Source organism: Artemia franciscana, chromosome 1 (genome assembly GCF_032884065.1).
Source record: "Artemia franciscana chromosome 1, ASM3288406v1, whole genome shotgun sequence".
NCBI lineage: Eukaryota > Metazoa > Arthropoda > Branchiopoda > Anostraca > Artemiidae > Artemia > Artemia franciscana.
Window position 1 is genome coordinate 44,267,076 of NC_088863.1, and position 20,610 is coordinate 44,287,685.

General features: G+C 36.7%; 1 protein-coding gene across 2 annotated transcripts in view; it reads left to right on the top strand.

The window, feature by feature from the left end:
- LOC136030137 (SPARC-related modular calcium-binding protein 2-like) overlaps window positions 1–17,082 on the top strand; it is an 83,317-nt gene extending 66,235 nt beyond the window's left edge. For both annotated transcript variants that reach the window (XM_065708836.1, XM_065708845.1), the window contains exons 11-13: window positions 155–327; window positions 10,729–10,882; window positions 16,864–17,082. In XM_065708836.1, coding sequence (XP_065564908.1) covers window positions 155–327; window positions 10,729–10,882; window positions 16,864–16,946 — 410 coding nt within the window. In that variant the 3' untranslated portion in view covers window positions 16,947–17,082. The remainder of the gene's footprint in view (window positions 1–154; window positions 328–10,728; window positions 10,883–16,863) is intronic.
- The last annotated feature ends 3,528 nt before the right edge of the window (window positions 17,083–20,610 follow it).

Here is a 20,610-nt window from a genome sequence, read left to right on the forward strand (position 1 = left end):
CCGTTTTTCAGAGTCTTGGTTATTATTAAGCCGGGTCGCTCCTTGCTTACAGTTTATTGCCACGAACTGTTTGACTTTGAACAATTCCTCGAAGGCTAATTGCCAAGTTTTTCGAGTAATTCTTCATTTATTTATTTCTGTTTATTTCATTTAGGTTGTGCTAAGAAAGCCCCACACCGCATCCAAGAAGAAATTTTGGAATATTTCCGAGAAAATATGATCTCTGCATTCACAAACAGTGGCAAATCCTCAAGTGCAGCTTTAAGTGCGAGTAAAGAAGCAGTAATAAAGTGGCAGTTTGCAACTCTGGATAAAGATAAAAACCTGGTAAGGCTATGTAACTAGTATCATTTTAGTTCTAAACTACAAGCTATAAACTATAAAAGTATAAAAAAGGTAAAAGTTGGTCAAAAAACAAATTAAGAAATGAATATTTATTCGATATTCAATGAATTTTTATTCAATATCAATTGAATACTTATATTAGATACCAAATGTTTTGTTATAATGCTTTGCCATCAATAAGCAATCCTAGTAAAAAAAATAAAAGACTGTTTGCACTAAGAGAGGCACTATCATCCCCCAGTGCCAATATTTCAGGCGTAGTAAAAAATGTTCCCAGGAATCAAGAAGAATTAAAGATTAATTTGTCCCCCCCCCCTTCTAGACCTCCTTCTTCAGTGACCGCGAACTGTTTGGTATATCACTATGTAGACTCTTTTTTTAGAATTGTGATTAATACTATCAGGAGTCACTCCTTACCTACAGTTCACAACTACGAAATATTAAATGATATAAAATTACGTGAAACACAATATTTCCATTTAAAAGTCGATAAAATTACTCGTAACATTTGCCTCCTAACTCCTGGGAAATTTCCAGACTATCCTCATAACGCCCCTCTTGCACCACACCAAGTTGTTTTGCCAACATTTATAATCTCTTATATAAATATAATCTCTTATATCACAAAGAAAACATTTTTCTGGAATAAAAGTTAAGCTATCAATCCACAACACCCATATTCAGGCTTAGTTCAAATGAAGGTAGATTGGAAGAATTTTTACCTCTTCCTACCAGACCCTCTTCAATATTTGTCTGAAGTTCACGAAGAGTAAGAAAAAAACGGCATAAGAATAGATTTTCAAAGCCATCAGATCTCCTCCCCCTCAAACCAATGGAATTACCTACCGGTTCTTCTCTATAATTAATTTCTTTAAATACTTTCCAAAAACGAAGTTTTTCAAAGAAAACTGAAGGCCATATGAAACTTAAGGTCAGCAGATACAAATACCTGCCAAAATTCAAACTTAAAACGACCAAAAAATTACTATTAAAGAATAAATGAAACCCGAAACGAACAGAAATTAAATAAACAACCATAGCCAAAAATATACAACCAGTACTAATAAAAATGAAAAAATAAATTTTAAAGCGAGCTATGCTTAAATTCCCTCTCCCGTGATAGACATCAAGTTCACCGGAAACAAGTAAATGGGTACATCAACTAGCAAAAGTTGCAAACCCCTTCTCGTTGAAGATGATTGTAGCCCAACGGCCGATTATTACTTACAAGTCCCCTACATGTCTTACCACTGGAACCAAATTGGTTTAACCATCAAATACACCGGAAACAAATAATAGGTACACCAACTAGCAAAAGTGGCAAACCCCTCATTGCAGAAGATGATTATGAGCTAACAGCCGTTTCTCGCCCAAAGTGAACCGATTCTTACTTATAAGTCCCTCTCCCGTTATAGGCATCAAGTTCACCGGAAACAAATAAATGGGTACACCAACTAGCATAGTTGCAAACCCCTCATCGCTGAAGTTGACTGTAGCCTAACAGCAGATTATTCCTTACAAGTCCCCTACATGTCTTACCACTGGAACCAAATTGGTTTTACCATCAAATACACTGGAAACAAAAAATAGATACACAAACTAGCAAAAGTTGCTAACCCCTCATTGCCGAAGGTGATTACTACCTAACAGCCGACTGTTGCTTACGAGTCCTCTATATGTCTCACAATTTGTATCGGCCTAGATTTCGTTTCAGTGTGTACCTTACTACTGAAATTGTCAACCCCTTGAAACTTTCAAACTGGTATACCTAATGAAGGAATTTTTGTAGCAAAAAATGGATGTCACATACTTCAACCAGCTCATCAAGAGCTATCGATTGCCGTCGAAAAAAAATTCCATCTGTCTTAGTTCAAAAGTTGATTTTTTTTTTTTGGCCGAAGACGAACTTTTTAACGTCACCACTTAGAAAGGAACAAATGATAAGCTCCAATTTTTTTTAGCAATGAGAGAACTTTTAAAGTTTATTAGGCACATCTGATACCATTTCTCTACCGCAATCCCAAGTCCGAAAAACCAATTTATAAACTCAGCTGAAATCACAAACAGAAATTGATAAAATAATAGATGGCAGCACTTTCGAACCCGTGGGAAAACGTCACATTTTTGCTTCTGTAAATTTTTTTTATTTATCACTCAAAGAAGATATATTGGCTGTGGGGCCGGGTAACTGCCGCATATATTTAACAGTTATAGATTTTAGTCCATCTTCAATTTGAAAGTGGTCTCTGCCTGCTTGCCTGCTAGAACGAAGCTTTCCACTCGAAAGCAGAAACATGCTTTGATGAACTGAAAGCTTGGCTTCCCATCTTCAGATACTCCTCTCTGACATAGGCTATATAACTCCACTTCACTTCGCACACCATAGGCTCTGGCTCGTGGACAAGCAAAAACCATCCTTTTTGGCCCCAGGCAAGAGTTCTGTGGAGCTTTCCAAAATGTAATGTCATATTCATCAATCCAGCCTGTGGTCCACACTTTCTGTAAAATTTGCAAAGGTTAGACAACCCAGGAATAACCCAGTTTCCAGGAATAACCTGAGATCGGTGGCATAGGAAAAAAAAAAACGAAAAAAAAAAAAAAATCAGGACAAAACCAAGGTGTTGCTCTCGCAACACAATGAATAAATAAATCTTAAAGCGAGCAATGCTTAAATTGGATATACAAGTCAAGCTCAAAATGAAAAAAAGTTGCTATTGAAGTATAGATGAAACCCGAAACGAAGAGAATTTAAATAAACCATCAATGCAAACAAACATAAAATAGATACTAAATATAAATGAATAAATAAATCTTAAAACGAGCGAAACTTAAATTGAGTTTACAAATCAAGCTTGAAACGAACAAAAATCACTACAAGCAAGAGTTTGGGCATCGCCTCCTTCTCTCACTGTAAAAGTCTAAAACCTACAGTGCCATTGGCGCTTTACTGAAACCTATATGTCTTGAACAATCTTGGAAAGCACGAATAAAATCAAATTGAATGTTTGATTTAATGATTTTGATTGTTGAAGGATCCTCAGTTCAAGATTTTATTTCACTGTAATTTTTATTTTCTTTTTCAATGCTGTAATAACTAGAAAAGAAAATATTTGTAATATTATTCGTTTTCAGGGAAGCGCCTATGGCATAGTAGGCTTTAGGTTTTTACAGTTAAGGAAGGGCGCAGTATTCAAACTCTTGTTTGTAGTGAAACTATATTCGTCTTGAACAATCTTAGAAAGAACTAATAAATTAAACTGATTATTTGATGTATAAAGATATTAATTGCTGAAAGCTCATCAGTTCAAAATTTTACTGTAGATTTAATGTATATTTTCAATATTAAGTACGAAAGAAAATAATTGTAATATAATTCGTTTTCAGTAAAGCGCCAATGACGCAGTAGGCTTAAGGCTTTTGAAGTGAGAGAAGGAGGCGATACCCAAACTCTTGTTTGTATTAATTGTGTTGCGAGAGCAACACTTTGGTTTTGTCCCGTTTTTTTTTTTTTTTTTTTTTTTCCTATGCCGCCGATCTCAGCTTATTCCTGGAAACTGGTAAGGGTCTAACCTGTGCGGTTTTTACGGAAAGTGTGGACCTCAGGCCGGATTGATGAATATGACATTACATTTTGGAAAGCTCCGTAGAACTCTTGCCTGGGGCCAAAAAGGAAGGTTTTTGCTTGTCCTCGAGCCAGAGCCTATGGTGTGCGAAGTGAAGTGGAGTTATATAGCCTATGTCAGAGAGGAGTATCTGAAGTTGTGCAGCCAAGCTTTCGTTTCATCAAACCATGTTTCTGCTTTCGAGTGGAAAGCTCCGTTCTAGCAGGCAAGCAGGCAGGCATCAGTTTCAAATTGAAGATGGACTAAAATCTATAAGTGTTAAATATATGCGGTAGTTCCCCGGCCCCACAGCCAATATATCTTCTTTGAGTGATAAATAGAAAAATTTACAGAAACAAAAAAGTGCGATTTTCCCACGGGTCCGAAAGTGCTGCCATCTATTGTTTCTAGCCATTTCTGTTCGTGATTTCAGCTGACTTTACCATTCTTTTTTTTCTACTTGGGATTGCAATAGAGAAATGGTATCAGATATACCTCTTAAACTTTAAAAGTTCTCTCATTGCTAAAGAAATTAGAGCTTATCCTTTGCTCCTTTCTAAGTGGTGGTGTTAGAAAGTTGGCCTCCGGCAAAAAAGTCAACTTTTGAACTAAGACAGATAGAATTTTTTTTTCAATGACAATCGATAGACCTTGATGAGCTGATCAAAGTATATGTCATCCATTTTTTGTTACAAAAATTCCTTCATGACATACACCAGTTTGAAAGTTTCAAGGGGTTGACAACTTCAGTGGTAAGGTACACACTTGAACCAAAAATAGGCCGATACCAATTGTGAGATATGTAGGGGACTTCCAAGCAACAGTCGATTATTAGCTTATAATCATCTTTGGCAATGAGGGGTTTGCAACTTTTGCTGATTGGTGTACCTATTATCTGTTTCTGGTGTAACTGATGGTAAGAACAACTTGGTTCCCGATTGTAAGACATGTAGGGGAGTTGTAAGTAATAATCGGCTGTTAGGCTACAATGAATTCAGCGACAAGGGGTTTGGAACTTTTGCTAGTTGGTGTACCCATTATTTGTTTCCGGTGAACTTGGATGCATATCCCGGGAGAGGGACTTGTAAGTAATGAATCGGTTGCTAGAGGAGGCTCACGAGGGGCTACAAATTTGTGCAAATTGGTACACATCTATGGAATCAGGGACCCATAAATTTCCTGTAATGACTCGCCATCCAATAATAAGCGATCCTGGATGGCGAGTCATTACAGGAAATTTATGGGTCCCTGATGGTATTTTGATCCTGAAAAGTTACAGATAGCTTTATAATACCAACTAGATTACATAAGATAATGTTCCAAGTTTCCATCCGTCACGATGTCTACGATTGAAAAGGATAAAGTTCAACCGGCTGCAAAGTGACATTTAGGGGCCTAGTAAGTAATAATCGGCTGTTAGGTTACAATCATTTTCAGAGATGAGGAGTTTGCAACTTTTGCTTGTTGGTGTACCCATTATTTTTTTCCGGTTGAACTTGATGTCTATCTCGGGAGAGGGACTTGTAAGTAAAAATCGGTTCACTTTAGGCTAGAAATTTGTCCAAATTGGTGCACATTGTATTCGATCCCTGTAAATCTGTCGGTAAGAAAGTTCATATCGATGGTCTATCAATCACTGTAACCTAGAATTAAGATGTTACGCAACGGGTACAAACGATAATACAAAACAATGAGGTAGTTTCGTAATAATTAATAGAATGTCATCTATGGTATTTTGATCCTGAAAAGCTCCGGATAGTTTTATAATTAATACCAACTAGATTATAAAAAATATTGTTCCTAGTTTTCATCCATTACGATGTCTACGATTGAAAAAGATAATGTTCAACTGGCTGCAAAGTCAATTTAGTCCTTTCTTTCAATATTCTTTTGCTGTTGTTTTTTCAACGCTGGGGTGTGATCATGTGATTACTGATTGCGTTCTTCTTTGAACATACTGTTTTAAAAGCTTCGATAGGCTGACAACTTCAGCATTTAACCGATAGCGAAAAAACAAGTACAAACAATAATGTAAAACAGTGAGGTAGTTGAGTATCATCTATGGTATTTTGATCCTGAAAAGTTACGGATAGCAAGACAGATAGAATTTTTTTTTTCACTGGCAATCGATAGACCTTAATGAGCTGATTAAAGTATATGTCATCCATTTTTTGGTACAAACATTCCTTCATGAGATACACCAGTTTGAAAGTTTCAAGGGGTTGACAACTTCAGTGGTAAGGTACACACTTAAACCAAAAATAGGCTGATACTAATAGTGAGATATGTAGGGAACTTCCAAGCAACAGTCGACTATTAGCTGATAATCATCTTTGGCAATGAGGGGTTTGCAACTTTTGCTGATTGGTGTACCTATTATCTGTTTCTGGTGTATTTAATGGTAAGAACAACTTGGTTCCCGATTGTGAGACATGTAGGGGTGTTGTAAGTAATAATCAGCTGTTACGCTACAATGATCTTCAGCGACGAGGGGTTTGCAACTTTTGCTAGTTGGTGTACCCATTATTTGTTTCCGGTAAACTTGATGTATATCACGGGAGAGGGACTTGTAAGTAAGAATCGGTTGCTAGAGGAGGCTCATGAGGGGCTACAAATTTGTGCAAATTGGTACACATCTATGGTATTTGATCCTGAAGTTACAGATAGCTTTATAATACCAAGATTATATAAGATAATGTTCCAAGTTTCCATCGGTCACGATGTCTACGATTGAAAAGGATAAAGTTCAACCGGCTGCAAAGTGACATTTAGGGGCCTAGTAGGTAATAATCGGCTGTTAGGTTACAATCCTCTTCAACGATGAGGGGTTTGCGACTTTTGCCTGTTGGTGTATCCGTTATTTGTTTCCGGTTGAACCTGATGTCTATCACGGAAGAGGGACTTGTAAGTAAGAATCGGTTCACTTTAGGCTAGAAATTTTTGGAAATTGGTGCACATTGTATTCGATCCCTGTAAATCTGCCAGTTTGAAAGTTTCAAAGGGTTGACAACTTCAGTAGCAAGGTATACACAGAAAACAAAAATAGGCCGATACCAATTGTGAGACATGTAGGGGACATGTAAGCAACAGTCGGCTGTTAGCTAATAATCATCTTCGGCAATGAGAGGTTTGTCACTTTTGCTAGTTGGTGTACCTATTATTTGTTTTCGGTGTATTTGATGGTTAAGCCAATTTGGTTCCAGTGGTAAGACACGTAGGGAACTTGTAAGTAATAATCGGCTGTTAGGTACAATCATCTTCAGAGATGAGGGGTTTGCAACTTTTGGTAGTTGGTGTATCCATTTATTTGTTTCCGGTAAACTTGATGTCTATCACGGGAAAGGAACTTGTAAATAAGAATCTGTTGTACGCTGTTAGCTCATAATCATCTTGGGCAATGAAGGGTTTGCAACTTTTGCTAGTTGGTGTACGTGTTATTTGTTTTCGCTGTATTTGATGGTTAGATCAATTTAGTTCAAGACATGTAGGGGACTTGTAAATAATAATCGGCTGTTAGGCTACAATCATCTTCAGCGATGAGGGGTTTGCAACTTCTACTAGTTGCTGTACCCATTTATTTGTTTCCGGTGAAGTTAACGTCTATCACGGGAAAGGGAAATTTAGAAATTTGTGCAGTTTGGTACACATTGTATTCAATCTCTGTAAATCTGACAGAATTAAATGTTTACACAACGAGTACAAACGATAACGTAAAACAATGAGATAGTTTCAAAATAATTAATACAGTCTCATGTATGGTATTTCGATCATGAAAAGTAACGGATAGCTTCATAATACCAACTAGATTGTATAAGATATTGTTCCAAGTTTCCATCCGTCACGATGGAAACTTTTTAGTCCCTTTTTCCGATATTCTTTTGCTGTTGTTTTTTCAACGCTGAAGAATTTGATCATGTGATTACTGATTGTGTTCTTCTTTGAATATGCCGTTTTGAAAGCTTTGATAGTTTTGACAACTTCAGCATTTAACCGATAGCGAAGAAACAAAACCAAAGTGTTGCTCTCGCAACACTTTAATCGGCAAAGCCGGACAAAGGTTGCCGCAACACTTCACGTTGCCCAGGCAACGTAGGTCTAGTTTTTGGTCATTTCAAGCTTGATTTGCATATTCAGTTTAAGTTTCACTCGTTTTAAAATTTATTTATTCATTTATATTAGGATCTATTGTGTGTTTGTTTGCATTGATTGTTTGTTTAATTTCCGTTCTTTTTGGGTTTCATTTATACTTCAATAGCAAAATGTTTTGTTTTCGTTTTGAGTATGATTTGCGTGTTTAATTTAAGAATTAGTCGCTTTAAGATTTATTTATCCATTTATATTTGCACTTGTATTTTTTTGCTATGATTGTTTATTTAATTTCCGTTCGTTTTGGGTTTCATTTATTCTTTAATAGTAATTTCTGGTCGTTTTGAGTTTGAATTTTAACTGGTATTTGTATCTGCTCATCTTAAGTTTAATATGGCCTTTACTTTTCATTGAAAAACTTATTTTTCGTAATTTTCTTTTAATAAATTTTTGTTCGTTTTTGATTGCAAAAAGTTTCGAGTTTTCAAAAAATTCCTTATTTCAAAAAAAAAATTTCAACATCAAACCTCCATAAAAGTATCAAAACTATTTTTGATATATTTAAATATATTTATAAATATATTTATAAATAACAAATTTATATTTAAATAAATTTAAAAGTATCAAAAGCTATTTTTAACAAAATAGGTATCTCTAAATTTTTATCTGATGCATTTGGGGAAAAAGGGGTGTTAGGAGGGGGCTAGTGGCCCTCGATCTCTTTTGACTCTTAAAAAGTGAACTAGAACTTTCACTTTCCAAACAAATGAGCCCTCTCTGAAGTTTATACCAGCATCCCTTCCATAAGAACCATATATGCCCCCAGGACATAACTTACAACGCCTGCTCCGGGTCCTGGGGTGTTGCGTCGACACTAGAGTTTTTGTTATCTGACTTTTTACCTATTTTTAACAAAATGGCTATCTCAAAGTTTTTATGATGATGCATTTAGGGAAAAAAGTACGTGGAGAGGGGGCCTAGTTGCCCTCCGATCTCTTTTGACTCTTAAAAAGTGAACTAGAACTTTAACTTTCCAAACAAACGAAACCTCTCTCAAGTCCCCAGTGCATAACTTACAATGCCTGCCCCCGGGCCCTGGGGGGCTGTGTCAACACTGAAAGTTTTGTTGTCTGACCTTTGGACTATTTTTAACAAAATGGCTATCTTAAAATTTTTATCTGATGCATTTGGGGGGAAAGGTTGTAGGTGGGGGGGGGCTAGCTGCCCTCCAACCACTTTTGACTTAAAGAGTGAACTACAACTTTCGATTTTCAATAAAACGAGCCCTCTCTGAAGTTTATACGAGCATCCCTTCCATAAGAACCATACATGCTCCCAGGACATGACTTACAACGCCTGCCTGCCTTCGGATTCTGGGGAGTTGCGCTAACACCCGAGTTTTTGTTATCTCACCTTTGGACCATTTTTAACAAAAGTTATATCTCAAAATTTTGTAGCTGATGTGTTTGGGCAAGAAAGGGTGTGAGGAAGGGGCTAGCTGCCCTCTGATCACTTTTGACTCTTAAAAAGTGAACTAGGACTTCCATATGAACCTTATATGCCCCGAGGGCATAAATTACATTGCCTGCCCCCGGGCCCTGGGGGGTTGTGTCGGCTCCGGAGTTTTATTATCTGACCTTTGAACTATTTTGACAAAATGCCTGTCTCAAAATTTTTATCTGACACATTCGGGGAAAAAGGGCGTGAGGGGCCAGTTGCCCTCTGACGTCTTTTAATTCTGAGTAAGTGAACTAGAACTTCTAATTTCCAATCATATGAGCCCTCTCTGAGGTTTATACGAGAATCCCTTCTATAAAAACCATGTTTACCCAGGGCATAACTTACAATGCCTGCACCCGGGCCCTGGGGGGAGGGGCTCTGTCAACCCTGGAGTTTTCGTTATATGATCTTTGAACTATTTTAACAAAATGGCTACGTCAAAATTTTTATCCGATATATTTGGGAGGGGGGTCTAGTTGCCTTCCGATCACTTTTGACTCATAAAAAGGGAACTAGAACTCTCGATTTCCAATCGAACGAGCCCCCTTTAACGTTTATACGACGACCCTTCCATATGAAGTGCCTCTGGGGAAAAAGTAAGAAATAAAATATTGGAGCCGTATGGCCTTTGTTATAGGCAACGCTATAGCGTTTCCTCTGATAGCCAATGCGAAATTTTACATCAATTGAATCAACTCTATTAAACAAAGCTTTAAAAGAAGCGTATATATTAACTAAAATTTACTAAAAAATTTACTAAAAACTAAAAAACTAAAAAATTACTCCGTATATAAAATGGGTTGTCCCCTCCGCAATCCCTCGCTCTTTACGCTAAAGTTTGACTCTTTGCCACAATTCCACTTTTTAAAACAATTAAAAGCTTTAGCGTAAAGAGCGAGGGATTGCGGAGGGGACAACCCATTTTATATACGGAGTAATTTCTGTTCGTTTTAAGTTTTAATGTCGCTCCTTACTTTCAGCTAAAAAAATTAGTTTTTTTTATTTAATACAAGAATAATGCCTTTCTGGCAGTTGTACAAAATTTTACAATTTAAAGATATCGAAAAGCACGGATCTTTTTCCTTGTATTGTTTCACATAGTTTTTTATCTTCTTGCTAGTCAATGGTCAAATTATAGATTTTACTCCATGTATATTTTTTAAAATGATCTATCATTATGTTGTTGCTATTATAGGTCATAGACAGGAGTGAAATGAAAGAATTTCGGACCCTATTGAAAAACAGTAAGAAGTTAAAAAAGTGCAAGAGGATAGCTAGCGTATGCGACTCAGATGAAGATAAAAGAGTCACCTGGGATGAACTTAGAATCTGCACAGGACTTATTAAAGGTAAAAGGCTTTCTTTTATTTTAGCTGCCTTTTTTTTTAGTTTGACCCATCTTTGGAATTGTTTTGTATTTATTTATGAATTCATTTTCCCGATCCATGATACCTTGAATGACTGCTTATATCGTCCCCTGAAAGTGGTTTTGTCGTAACTAAGGTTTTAAAATTCTGAGAAAAATGACTTTGAAAATTTCATCTTTTCTGGAACTTACACGGTACAACCGATTTTCTTCACAAATACATAAAAAAAAGAGAAAAATGACTAGAAAGGTCTTCCTAATATGAGATCCAGAAGGTGAACTTTTCATCGTCAAAACTCGAAATGAAATACAGATACGACAATCCGCCCTTAACGAAATTGGAGTAAACTTAGATACGATAAATGGTGTGGACTGCCTATTCTTTTCACAATGAAGATACGACAAACGAGTTCTGATGCAGCAATACTATTTGAAAAATTATAAAATTACATAAAACGTCAGAAACGTTTATTTTTTGTTGAGTTTCTTTACCGGCCACCCTTTTGCTTCAGTGGAATCCTCCTCTGGGCAGGGATCTCGCGCAGATGTAGAAGCTTCCAAACGTTCAGCACCCCCTTGGCCTTGTAGTACTGTTCAATTTTGGTTTCAAGATACTCCTGGTCTTGATTAGGGATGAACTTCAGGGTATACTTGGAGTCTTTGATTTTCGCATCAGATAGATCAATCTTTTTGCCATAAAGTTTGGGCAAAACACGAGGTTCAACAAAACGGACAGCCGAAGTGTTGGGACACTTTTTAACCGAAGAACATTCTTGTGATATAGTAGCCATTTGCAAATCTCCAGAAAAAGAAGTTTTGAACCAAACTCTCTTAGGGTTATCCTGACCAAACTCAAGTTGATTTACCTTTGAATACGGTACTAACCAGTACCTGTACATCTTTGCTGGCTTTTGAAAGTAAAAAAACTTTGACTGGGACATTTGCAGGACATTAAAAGGATGTATACTTCTTACTTTCAGTAACTTCCTCACCAGATCTAGTGGGGAAAACAAATCAAGGTGCTTTAGCCCCCGCTCAATAGTGCTATGCACAGCATCAACTTCCTGTATGCTCGACTGATTATATATATATATATATATATATATATATATATATATATATATATATATATATATATATATATATATATATATATATATATATATATATATATATATATATATATATATATATACTGTAAGCAAATTGGCCCATTTGTAAATCCCACTTACAAACATATTATAACAGGGGACTTGTCAATAATAAAGCATGATTATCTTCAAATTATAATGAATAAAGGGGCTAATTTCCGTCTTTCTCATCATCTGAAACCATCGAGTGTTCTTGATGGCTTGGAAAATGATTTTGATTGAAAATGACATGCCATTCATAGGCATGTATTTTGGGGGTGATACCTGACACGGGATGCCATGGGTATTCTCTGGTAGGCACAACACTTGGCTGGTAGAGAATTTAAAGTGCCGAAACCCTATAGGCAAGTGTATTCTCCTGATGAGCCCTTGTGTTGGGTTGTTGCCTCTGAATTATTTGTCTTTATTGTTTCTATTGTTTGGTAATTGACGACATGACTGCCTGTCCATGGATTATTCTTTATGGTTGATTGTGTATGACTATGCTGTTTGACCTATGTGGTTATATGGATGAGTAGGGTTAAGGCCTCATTCAAGGGCTGGTCTATATTAATCACTAATTTAGGAAAACAGTTTTCCCATTCTCCTTCTATCTCCTTTCTTTTTTTTCTTTTTTTTTTGAATGTGTTTGTGCTGTTGCATTGATGATTTCTCTTTTTGTTATATATATATATATATATATATATATATATATATATATATATATATATATATATATATATATATATATATATATATATATATATATATATATATATATATATATATATATACTAGCTGTTGGGGTGGCGCTTCGCGCCACCCCAACACCTAGTTAGTGGGGGCACTTTGCGCCCCCCAAGCCCCCCCGCGCGCGTAAGTCGTTACACGCCATATTAGTTACGTGCCATTGTAGTTGTATCCCTGTGTACCACCTATGAATATAGATAGATTTATATATGTTTTTTTAACTACGTAAAACTTGCGAATATACAACATTCTTGGCTTTCCCATTGTCTGTGCATATACAAAGCCTTATGTACTTATAATGACGTCATATGCAAACACTCTTTTTAAAAACAAACAAACATGCATACTCACAATTCGTTTTTATATAGATAGATAGATAGATAGATAGATACAATACAAATTAACTGTGTAAAACTTGCGAATATACAACATTCTCCACTGTCCAATTGTCGCTGCATATAAATAGATTGTCAGGTTTACCGACCCTCGAACATGCAACACACAATTGTCCACGGGAAAAACAATCAGTATTAAGATCTATACCACAATTTTTTAAAGATTGACCTTGAGCTTTGTTGATGGTGATTGCAAATGCTAATCGAAATGGGAATTGCAATCTTTTAAATTAAAAAGGAAGATCCGTTGGAATCATGGGAATACAAGGAATAAGAACAGCCTAGGCCCTGTCAAGATTCTGGCCTCTATTACATTTTCCATTGTTTTTTTTTACGGCAAGTCGCGTCCCATTGCAAAGCTTTGGTGGGTTGATATTTCTTAACAGTATTATTGGTACACCTATTTTTAGTTGTAGTACGTGTGGTGGAAACCCTGAAAGATCCACGGAATTTAAAAATTTCGATGGATAATTACCCGCCTCATTTGTTTCCAAAACTGTGTCGACTGACTTGTAAAGGACTGCCTGGTCTCGAATCTTGGTCAAAACAATATTGTCGATTTCGTGGACATCTATATTTTTGGGTGCAAGAATCGCTCTTTCACTTAGCCATTTATTATTTTTATAATTGTTTAGAATATTCGGAAATACTTTTACAATCAATTCATTTTTGGACATCACTAAATTTCAGAATTCAGCAGGCAGTTGTATACGTCCTGAAATTGAGTCTACTTGGAGCTTTCCGTTTCCAATTGCCAGCAATTGATCTGAAAATGTTTGACCAGAGTCATCGTTTTGCAATCGGACACACATATTTGTAGTTAATTTTAATGTTTTTACGTGTTCCCATAAATTAGAATTTTTCAGGGAAGCATTCATTTCGTCTGCAGGGGTTGATCTAGGTATTATAGGTAATGTTTGCCTGAAATCTCCCGCAAGCAATATTAATGTGCTGCCAAAGGGTTTCGAATTCCCTCTCAAATCTTTCAAACATTGATCCAGAGCCTCGAGCGTTTTTTTTTTGTGCCATTGTGAAGTCGTCCCAAATAATAAGTTTGTATAGACTGCATTTCTTATTCATTTCTTTGTTAGTGGCTGGATTTATCAATTTAATATTAAAGTGATAGCCGTCGGCTCCATGCCAAAAAATGATAGGATATTGTAGGGCATCGCAGCATCGATGAGTTTCAGCAATTCTTACCAACTGAGTGTTTCGCTTATGAAGAATATCTCGAGGTAAAAACTGATCACCGACCATAACGATTGCCACTTCGTTGATAGTTGGAGCATTGTATCTACACACATGTTGGCCAGGAGGCGTTTTGTCAGCGGAAATAACAATTTTATGGGTATCAGAAGGCATCAAATCGATGGCTGTTTTGAACAGATGCACTAAATTATTATTTTCGTGGAAAAGATGTTGCAATTGGGAAACGATTGTCCTTTCAACGTTGGGAGAAATTTCGCAACGTGCATTCAATTCAGAATTTCTATCACTGATGAAGTACAATTGTAAAAATCTATGATTCTCGCCTGAGAATGGTAGTAGGGACCCTGCTCTATGATAAATTTGCCCTTTTACTTTGAAAGTAGGCATAAATTAATCTGGATTTTCGATTTGGGCACAAAACGACGTCATTTGGAAACATGAGTTATATTTTCTGATCTGTGATAAAAAACGCTTAGATTCTGACGTAGTTCCAGTAAGCAAAGTCTTCAATGGCTCTGGTGGTGCAGCCAGGAGAGGAAGTTTAACTTTTCCTGAGGCGCAACACATTCCCATTGTTTCACCGTTAAATTTCAAGGCCTTGCAATAGGGACAAATTTTAGACATAGTCCCGATTTGAACAGATCTACTCAAGCTATAATCATCGACTGGGCTGTTCCTGAATGCTAGGCGAAAATTTTCAGGTTGCTCTCATGATTCCTTGGCACGCTTTCTTTTGGTGATTTCTCTTTGAGACGCAAGCCTAATTTCACGCTGTTGTTGTGATTCCTCGGCACGCTTTCTTTTCTTACTTTCTCTATCAGCCGCAAGCCTGTTTTCTTGCTGTTGTTGTGATTCCTCGGCAAGCCTTCTTTTTTCACTTTCTCTTTTAGCAGCAAGTCTGGTTTCGCGTTGCTCTATTAGTTCCTCTGCACGTTTTCTGTTCTTACTTTCTCTATCAGCCGCAAGCCTGTTTATTATAAGAAAAACACACAAGGAATGATAGGCTAATTTGTAATAACCTTGAAATTTTAAGGGCGGAGAAAACAGACGTAATACAGATAAGAAATGATAGGCGAATTGAAAATCTCAAAATTTCGGAAAGAGAGGGTAAATGGTAATACAGAGATAACAAAGCAAACATATAAGAAATGATAGGCAGTAAAAGTTTCAAATTTTCGAAGGGAGGGGGTTTGCTTTGGAAATTCTTCACCCTGTGTACATGTCTGAACAGGCGAGCCAAATCCGACTGTCTGTTGTGAGAAACAATATGGGATTCTTTCAGCAGTCTTTTGTCTTTTTCTTTCCTGGTCTGAACCCAATATCGTGGTTGAAGTAATAGCTGTAACCTAATATAGAGTAAACTATAGTGACTAAAAGTCCAAAAATACGTTCTGAAATAAACTGTCTATGCCTAGTGGGAAAAATTGTCATTCGACGAGAGTTCGGGAATGGTATATATTATTTCGATTAATATTTATAGTAAACTTTTATTGCGAAAAAAAAATTTATGGGGATTTAAAAAAATTGAAAACATTCGAAAATGCCTTCACAGCAAAACGATTGGCGTACCGTGGGAAATATCATTGTCGAAAACCTGTCTAGGAGAATTATAGCCCCCCACCTTAAACAACAAGGAAAATCACATTTTTTTTCATGAGAAGGACTAATTTATCTCCTTTTCTTTTTTCCCCCATGGGTAATTATCAGTAATATCCATCCACAAAAATTATGGGGGAACCAAAAACGTATTTTCAAAATCTAGAGGGTGAGATTTTATTCTTTGAAAATACAAAAAAAAGCCACTTTTAATGAAGATATATAAAAATGTGTTTCTTAAAAACCAGGGGGGGGGGCAAATGCCCCAGAGAACAGAAATTATACGACAACCTGTTACTATTCTTGGTTTAACCTAAACAGTAGGTTTTGAGCCCCCCCCCCATCTTGAAAAACCACAACAAAGTGGCCTTTTTTAATAATTTGTGCCAAAAACCATAAATTCTGCCCAAAGGCACTGATTTATCATTGGTATAGATATCACATCACGGGAGGAATACAAATCACTACACGATTCAACAATCCAGCTCGAAATTGTAAATCCTTCCATTCACCACAGTGTGATAGAAGTTTGAAAACTAGCGTCAACATAAAACAATTTTTATCGTTTGTTGAAATTTTGAGATACAGATAAGAGTTAAAAACTGGTAATGAGTACCTACCTGCTCCACGTGCACACTTGCTCAGTAGAATTTTTGAGCCTCTTGCGAGGAAACACTGATGTAAAGCAAATGCGTAGACAGGCAGGTTTTCTGTTTCTACTATTTTACCAGACAGTAATTGTCAGCTTTTTCTAAAATTGGTAGAAACAATTTAACCCCAAAATTTCAAAGAAGACAGGAGCTATGTTCAGCTAATGACTGTGTCTCCAGTGGTATCATGATGACTACAAAGCAAGAGGTGCAATTTATTATTTTTTTTTTCAGGCGAAGTTACCCCAGTGCCGGGACCTGGAGGGTCTCACAAGCGTCGGGGAAAGAATCCTCTGAGTACATATCTGATCGATTAATGAAAATTATTTTGAGCTGTGGAAGTTAAATCCAGTGACGTCACTCTGGACTACTTCATGTTGTTAATAATGTTTAAATGAGCTTATTTGTAAAGTGTATATAAAAGTTAAATACATTTCGGAAGTTAATATATAATTGAGGTTTCCATTCTTCTTCAGTTTATTGGTGAATCCACATTTCTTTTCCTTTTAGCAGAAGAGAAATAAAAAGGAAGAGGGAGACACTCTAAATATGTCCAGATAATTCCTTTTAAGATGATTTTCAATAAAGAGATTACTAATAAGGTTCTAAACACTACTCTTCGATTGAAAAGGCTCTCTGCTCTTTACCTTGGAGACAATAGGCCTTTGTGCTCACTCAGTTTGGCAAATCCGTCATAAAATAGTTTTACTAATGAAGTTACAATAAAGCATGAGAAGATGAAACAGTTTTTTGACGATTTTACAGAGAGACATTGTTAACCTTATAAATTATTTAAGAAATAAATTTTAAATGTGAGTGTTTGTCAAGAAAGGGACTTACTGAATTTACGTACTACAAAATTCCTATAATATTCAGCATATATTTTTCAGCACTAGACCTCTAGGGGTGGGCTGGAAGGAGGATGACAGCTTCAGCCTCCCAAGATTTTTATTTTAATTTTGCTGGTTAAGCATCAAATTGTTTGATTGTGATGTAAGTGTCAGACAAAACTGAATATTTAGTCAGAGTTTTAGATTAATATTTAGTCAGATATATTATTTCGATGACTCGGATACATACAGTGTCTTTTTATTTAACTCTGTCTCCTTCCAGTATATAAAAGCTCAGGTTAGTTTGCCCCCTGCCCCCTCCCACCGACCTCAAGAGTTTGAAGTTGCCTACCCTAAAGTTTCAGCTTAATACCCCAGGATGTTTTCAAGGAATTGCAGATACATCATGGCAACTCTTTGTCTCTTTTGATTTAATCCCATAGGAGCTCATAACGGAAAACATTCTGGTGGGTGAGAGATAAAAATTGTTTAACCCATTCCTTCTCCCCCCCCCAAATAAAATTATTTACCATCCCCTCCTTCTCTACCGAAAAGTACTTGGAAGTTTACAATTGTACTTCATCAGTGATAGAAATTCTGAATTGAATGCACGTTGCGAAATTTCTCCCAACGTTGAAAGGACAATCGTTTCCCAATTGCAACATCTTTTCCACGAAAATAATAATTTAGTGCGTCTGTTCAAAACAGCCATCGATTTGATGCCTACTGATACGCATAAAATTGTTATTTCCGCTGACAAAACGCCTCCTGGCCAACATGTGCGTAGATACAATGCTCCAACTATCGACGAAGTGGCAATCGTTATGGTCGGTGATCAGTTTTTACCTCGAGATATTATTCTTCATAAGCGAAACGCTCAGTTGTTAAGAATTGCTGAAACTCATCGATGCTACGATGCCCTACAATATTCTATGGAGCCGACGGCTATCACTTTAATATTAAATTGATGAATCCAGCCACTAACAAAGAAATGAATTAGAAATGCAGTGCAATGCATTATTATTCCTATAGACTAATGATTCGGCAGGATGAAGAAAATTATATTTTAAAATGCCGTCAATTGTTTCACCAATTCGTCGTTGATATGTATGCTAAAATTGAATCAGAACGTTTGTTATATATCCGCCTGAATCAGACCAAGCTCCGCTCTGAACAATACATTCATTTGCGAGATGCAGTTATAAATGACGGTAATACCACAAACGTTGGAAGAACAATTTTACCTTCGTCATATGCTGGCAGTCCCCGTCATATGCATGAATATGCTCAAGATGCTATTGCGTATGTTCGTCTCTATGGTCGTCCAGATTTATTTATTACATTTACATGTAATCAATCTTGGGACGAGATACTGCAGCTTTTACTTCAAGGACAATCGGCGGTTCATAGACATGAAATTACGGCCCGTGTCTTCCGGCAAAAGATGAAATCACTGATAAACTACATAGTAAATTTTGAAGTGTTTGGGTCAGTGCGATGCTGGATGTACTCAATGGAATGGCAAAAACGAAGTTTGCCACACGCACATATATACTAATCTGGCTACATATAAAAATTACTTCGAACGAAATTGATGATGTGATTTCCGCTGAAATACCTGATGAAAATGTCGATAAGGGGTTACACGATATTATTGTAAAAAATATGATACATGGACCTTGCGGTGCACTGAACGAAAATTCACCATGCATGGCCAAAGGAAGGTGCACAAAGCAATATCCTCGACTTTTAGTATCCAACACAATTACTGGCAATGATGGTTACCCACAATATAGAAGAAGATCTACTGAAGATGGCGGTAAAACAGCAATAATAAAGAAGCGTAACGGTACCACCATCGAAGTAGATAACCAGTGGGTTGTTCCATGTTCCTCATTATTATCAAAAACATTTAATGCACACATAAACGTTGAATACTGTAACTCCGTAAAGGCAATCGAATACATATGTAAATACGTCAACAAAGGCAGTGACATGGCAGTTTTTGGCTTGCAGTCCGAAATCAAAGATATCGACGAAATCGTACAATATCAGGCTGGAAGATACATAAGCAGTAATGAAGCTGTTTGGCGAATTCTTTCATTTCCGATACATGAACGTAGTCCAGCTGTTGTTCACTTAGCGGTACATTTACAGAATGGTCAACGTGTTTATTCCTCGGAAACCAACGTGCAACAAAGAGCCTGAATCCACCGGATACAAAGTTAACCGGTTTCTTTTCGCTTTGCAAAAATGATTCTTTTGCAAAAAAACTGCTGTATACTGAAGTGCCTTCGTATTGCACGTGGAATACTAAAAATAAAGTATTTGAACGTCGAAAACAGGGTAAGTCAGTCGACAGCCAACCTACCATCTTCAAAGATACCACGATAGGAAGACTCTACACCGTTCACCCCAATCAACCCAATGAATGCTTCTTTCTACGCCTGCTTTTGGTGAATGTACCCGGTCCGACATCCTTTGAGTATTTGAGACCTGTAAACGGTACTATACATGACACTTACCGTAGTGCATGCCAAGCTCTGAATTTATTGGAGAATTACCAACACTGGGATAACTGCATCAATGACGCGTGCGAAACGTCAACTCCAAGTCGAATTCGTGCATTGTTTGGCATCATTTTAACAACTTGCTCTCCATCAGCTCCTACAGAGTTATGGGAAAAATATAAGTCAAAAATGTCCGAAGATATACTCCATCGAAAACAGTTAGAGACGTCAGATATGACTTTTGATTTTACATCAGAAATTTATAACTACACTTTAGTTATTATAGAAGATTTGTGCGTACGTATGGCAAACAAACCTCTTCAGGATTTGGGAATGCCTTCACCTAACCGTATCGCTGCTGTTTCGACATGTGTAGAATTGGATCGTGAACAAAGTTACAGTACGAGTGATCTATTGTCGTATGTACAAAATAACATTTCCAAGTTAACGTCGGAACAAAAAGACATTTATGATACGATAATGCATTGTGTCGATAACAACGCTGGAGAAATTTTCTTTTTGGATGCGCCAGGAGGTACTGGTAAAACGTTTGTGATAAAACTGATTCTCGCATCAATTCGATCAAAAAATGATATAGCGTTGGCAATTGCGTCGTCCGGAATAGCCGCAACAATGCTGCC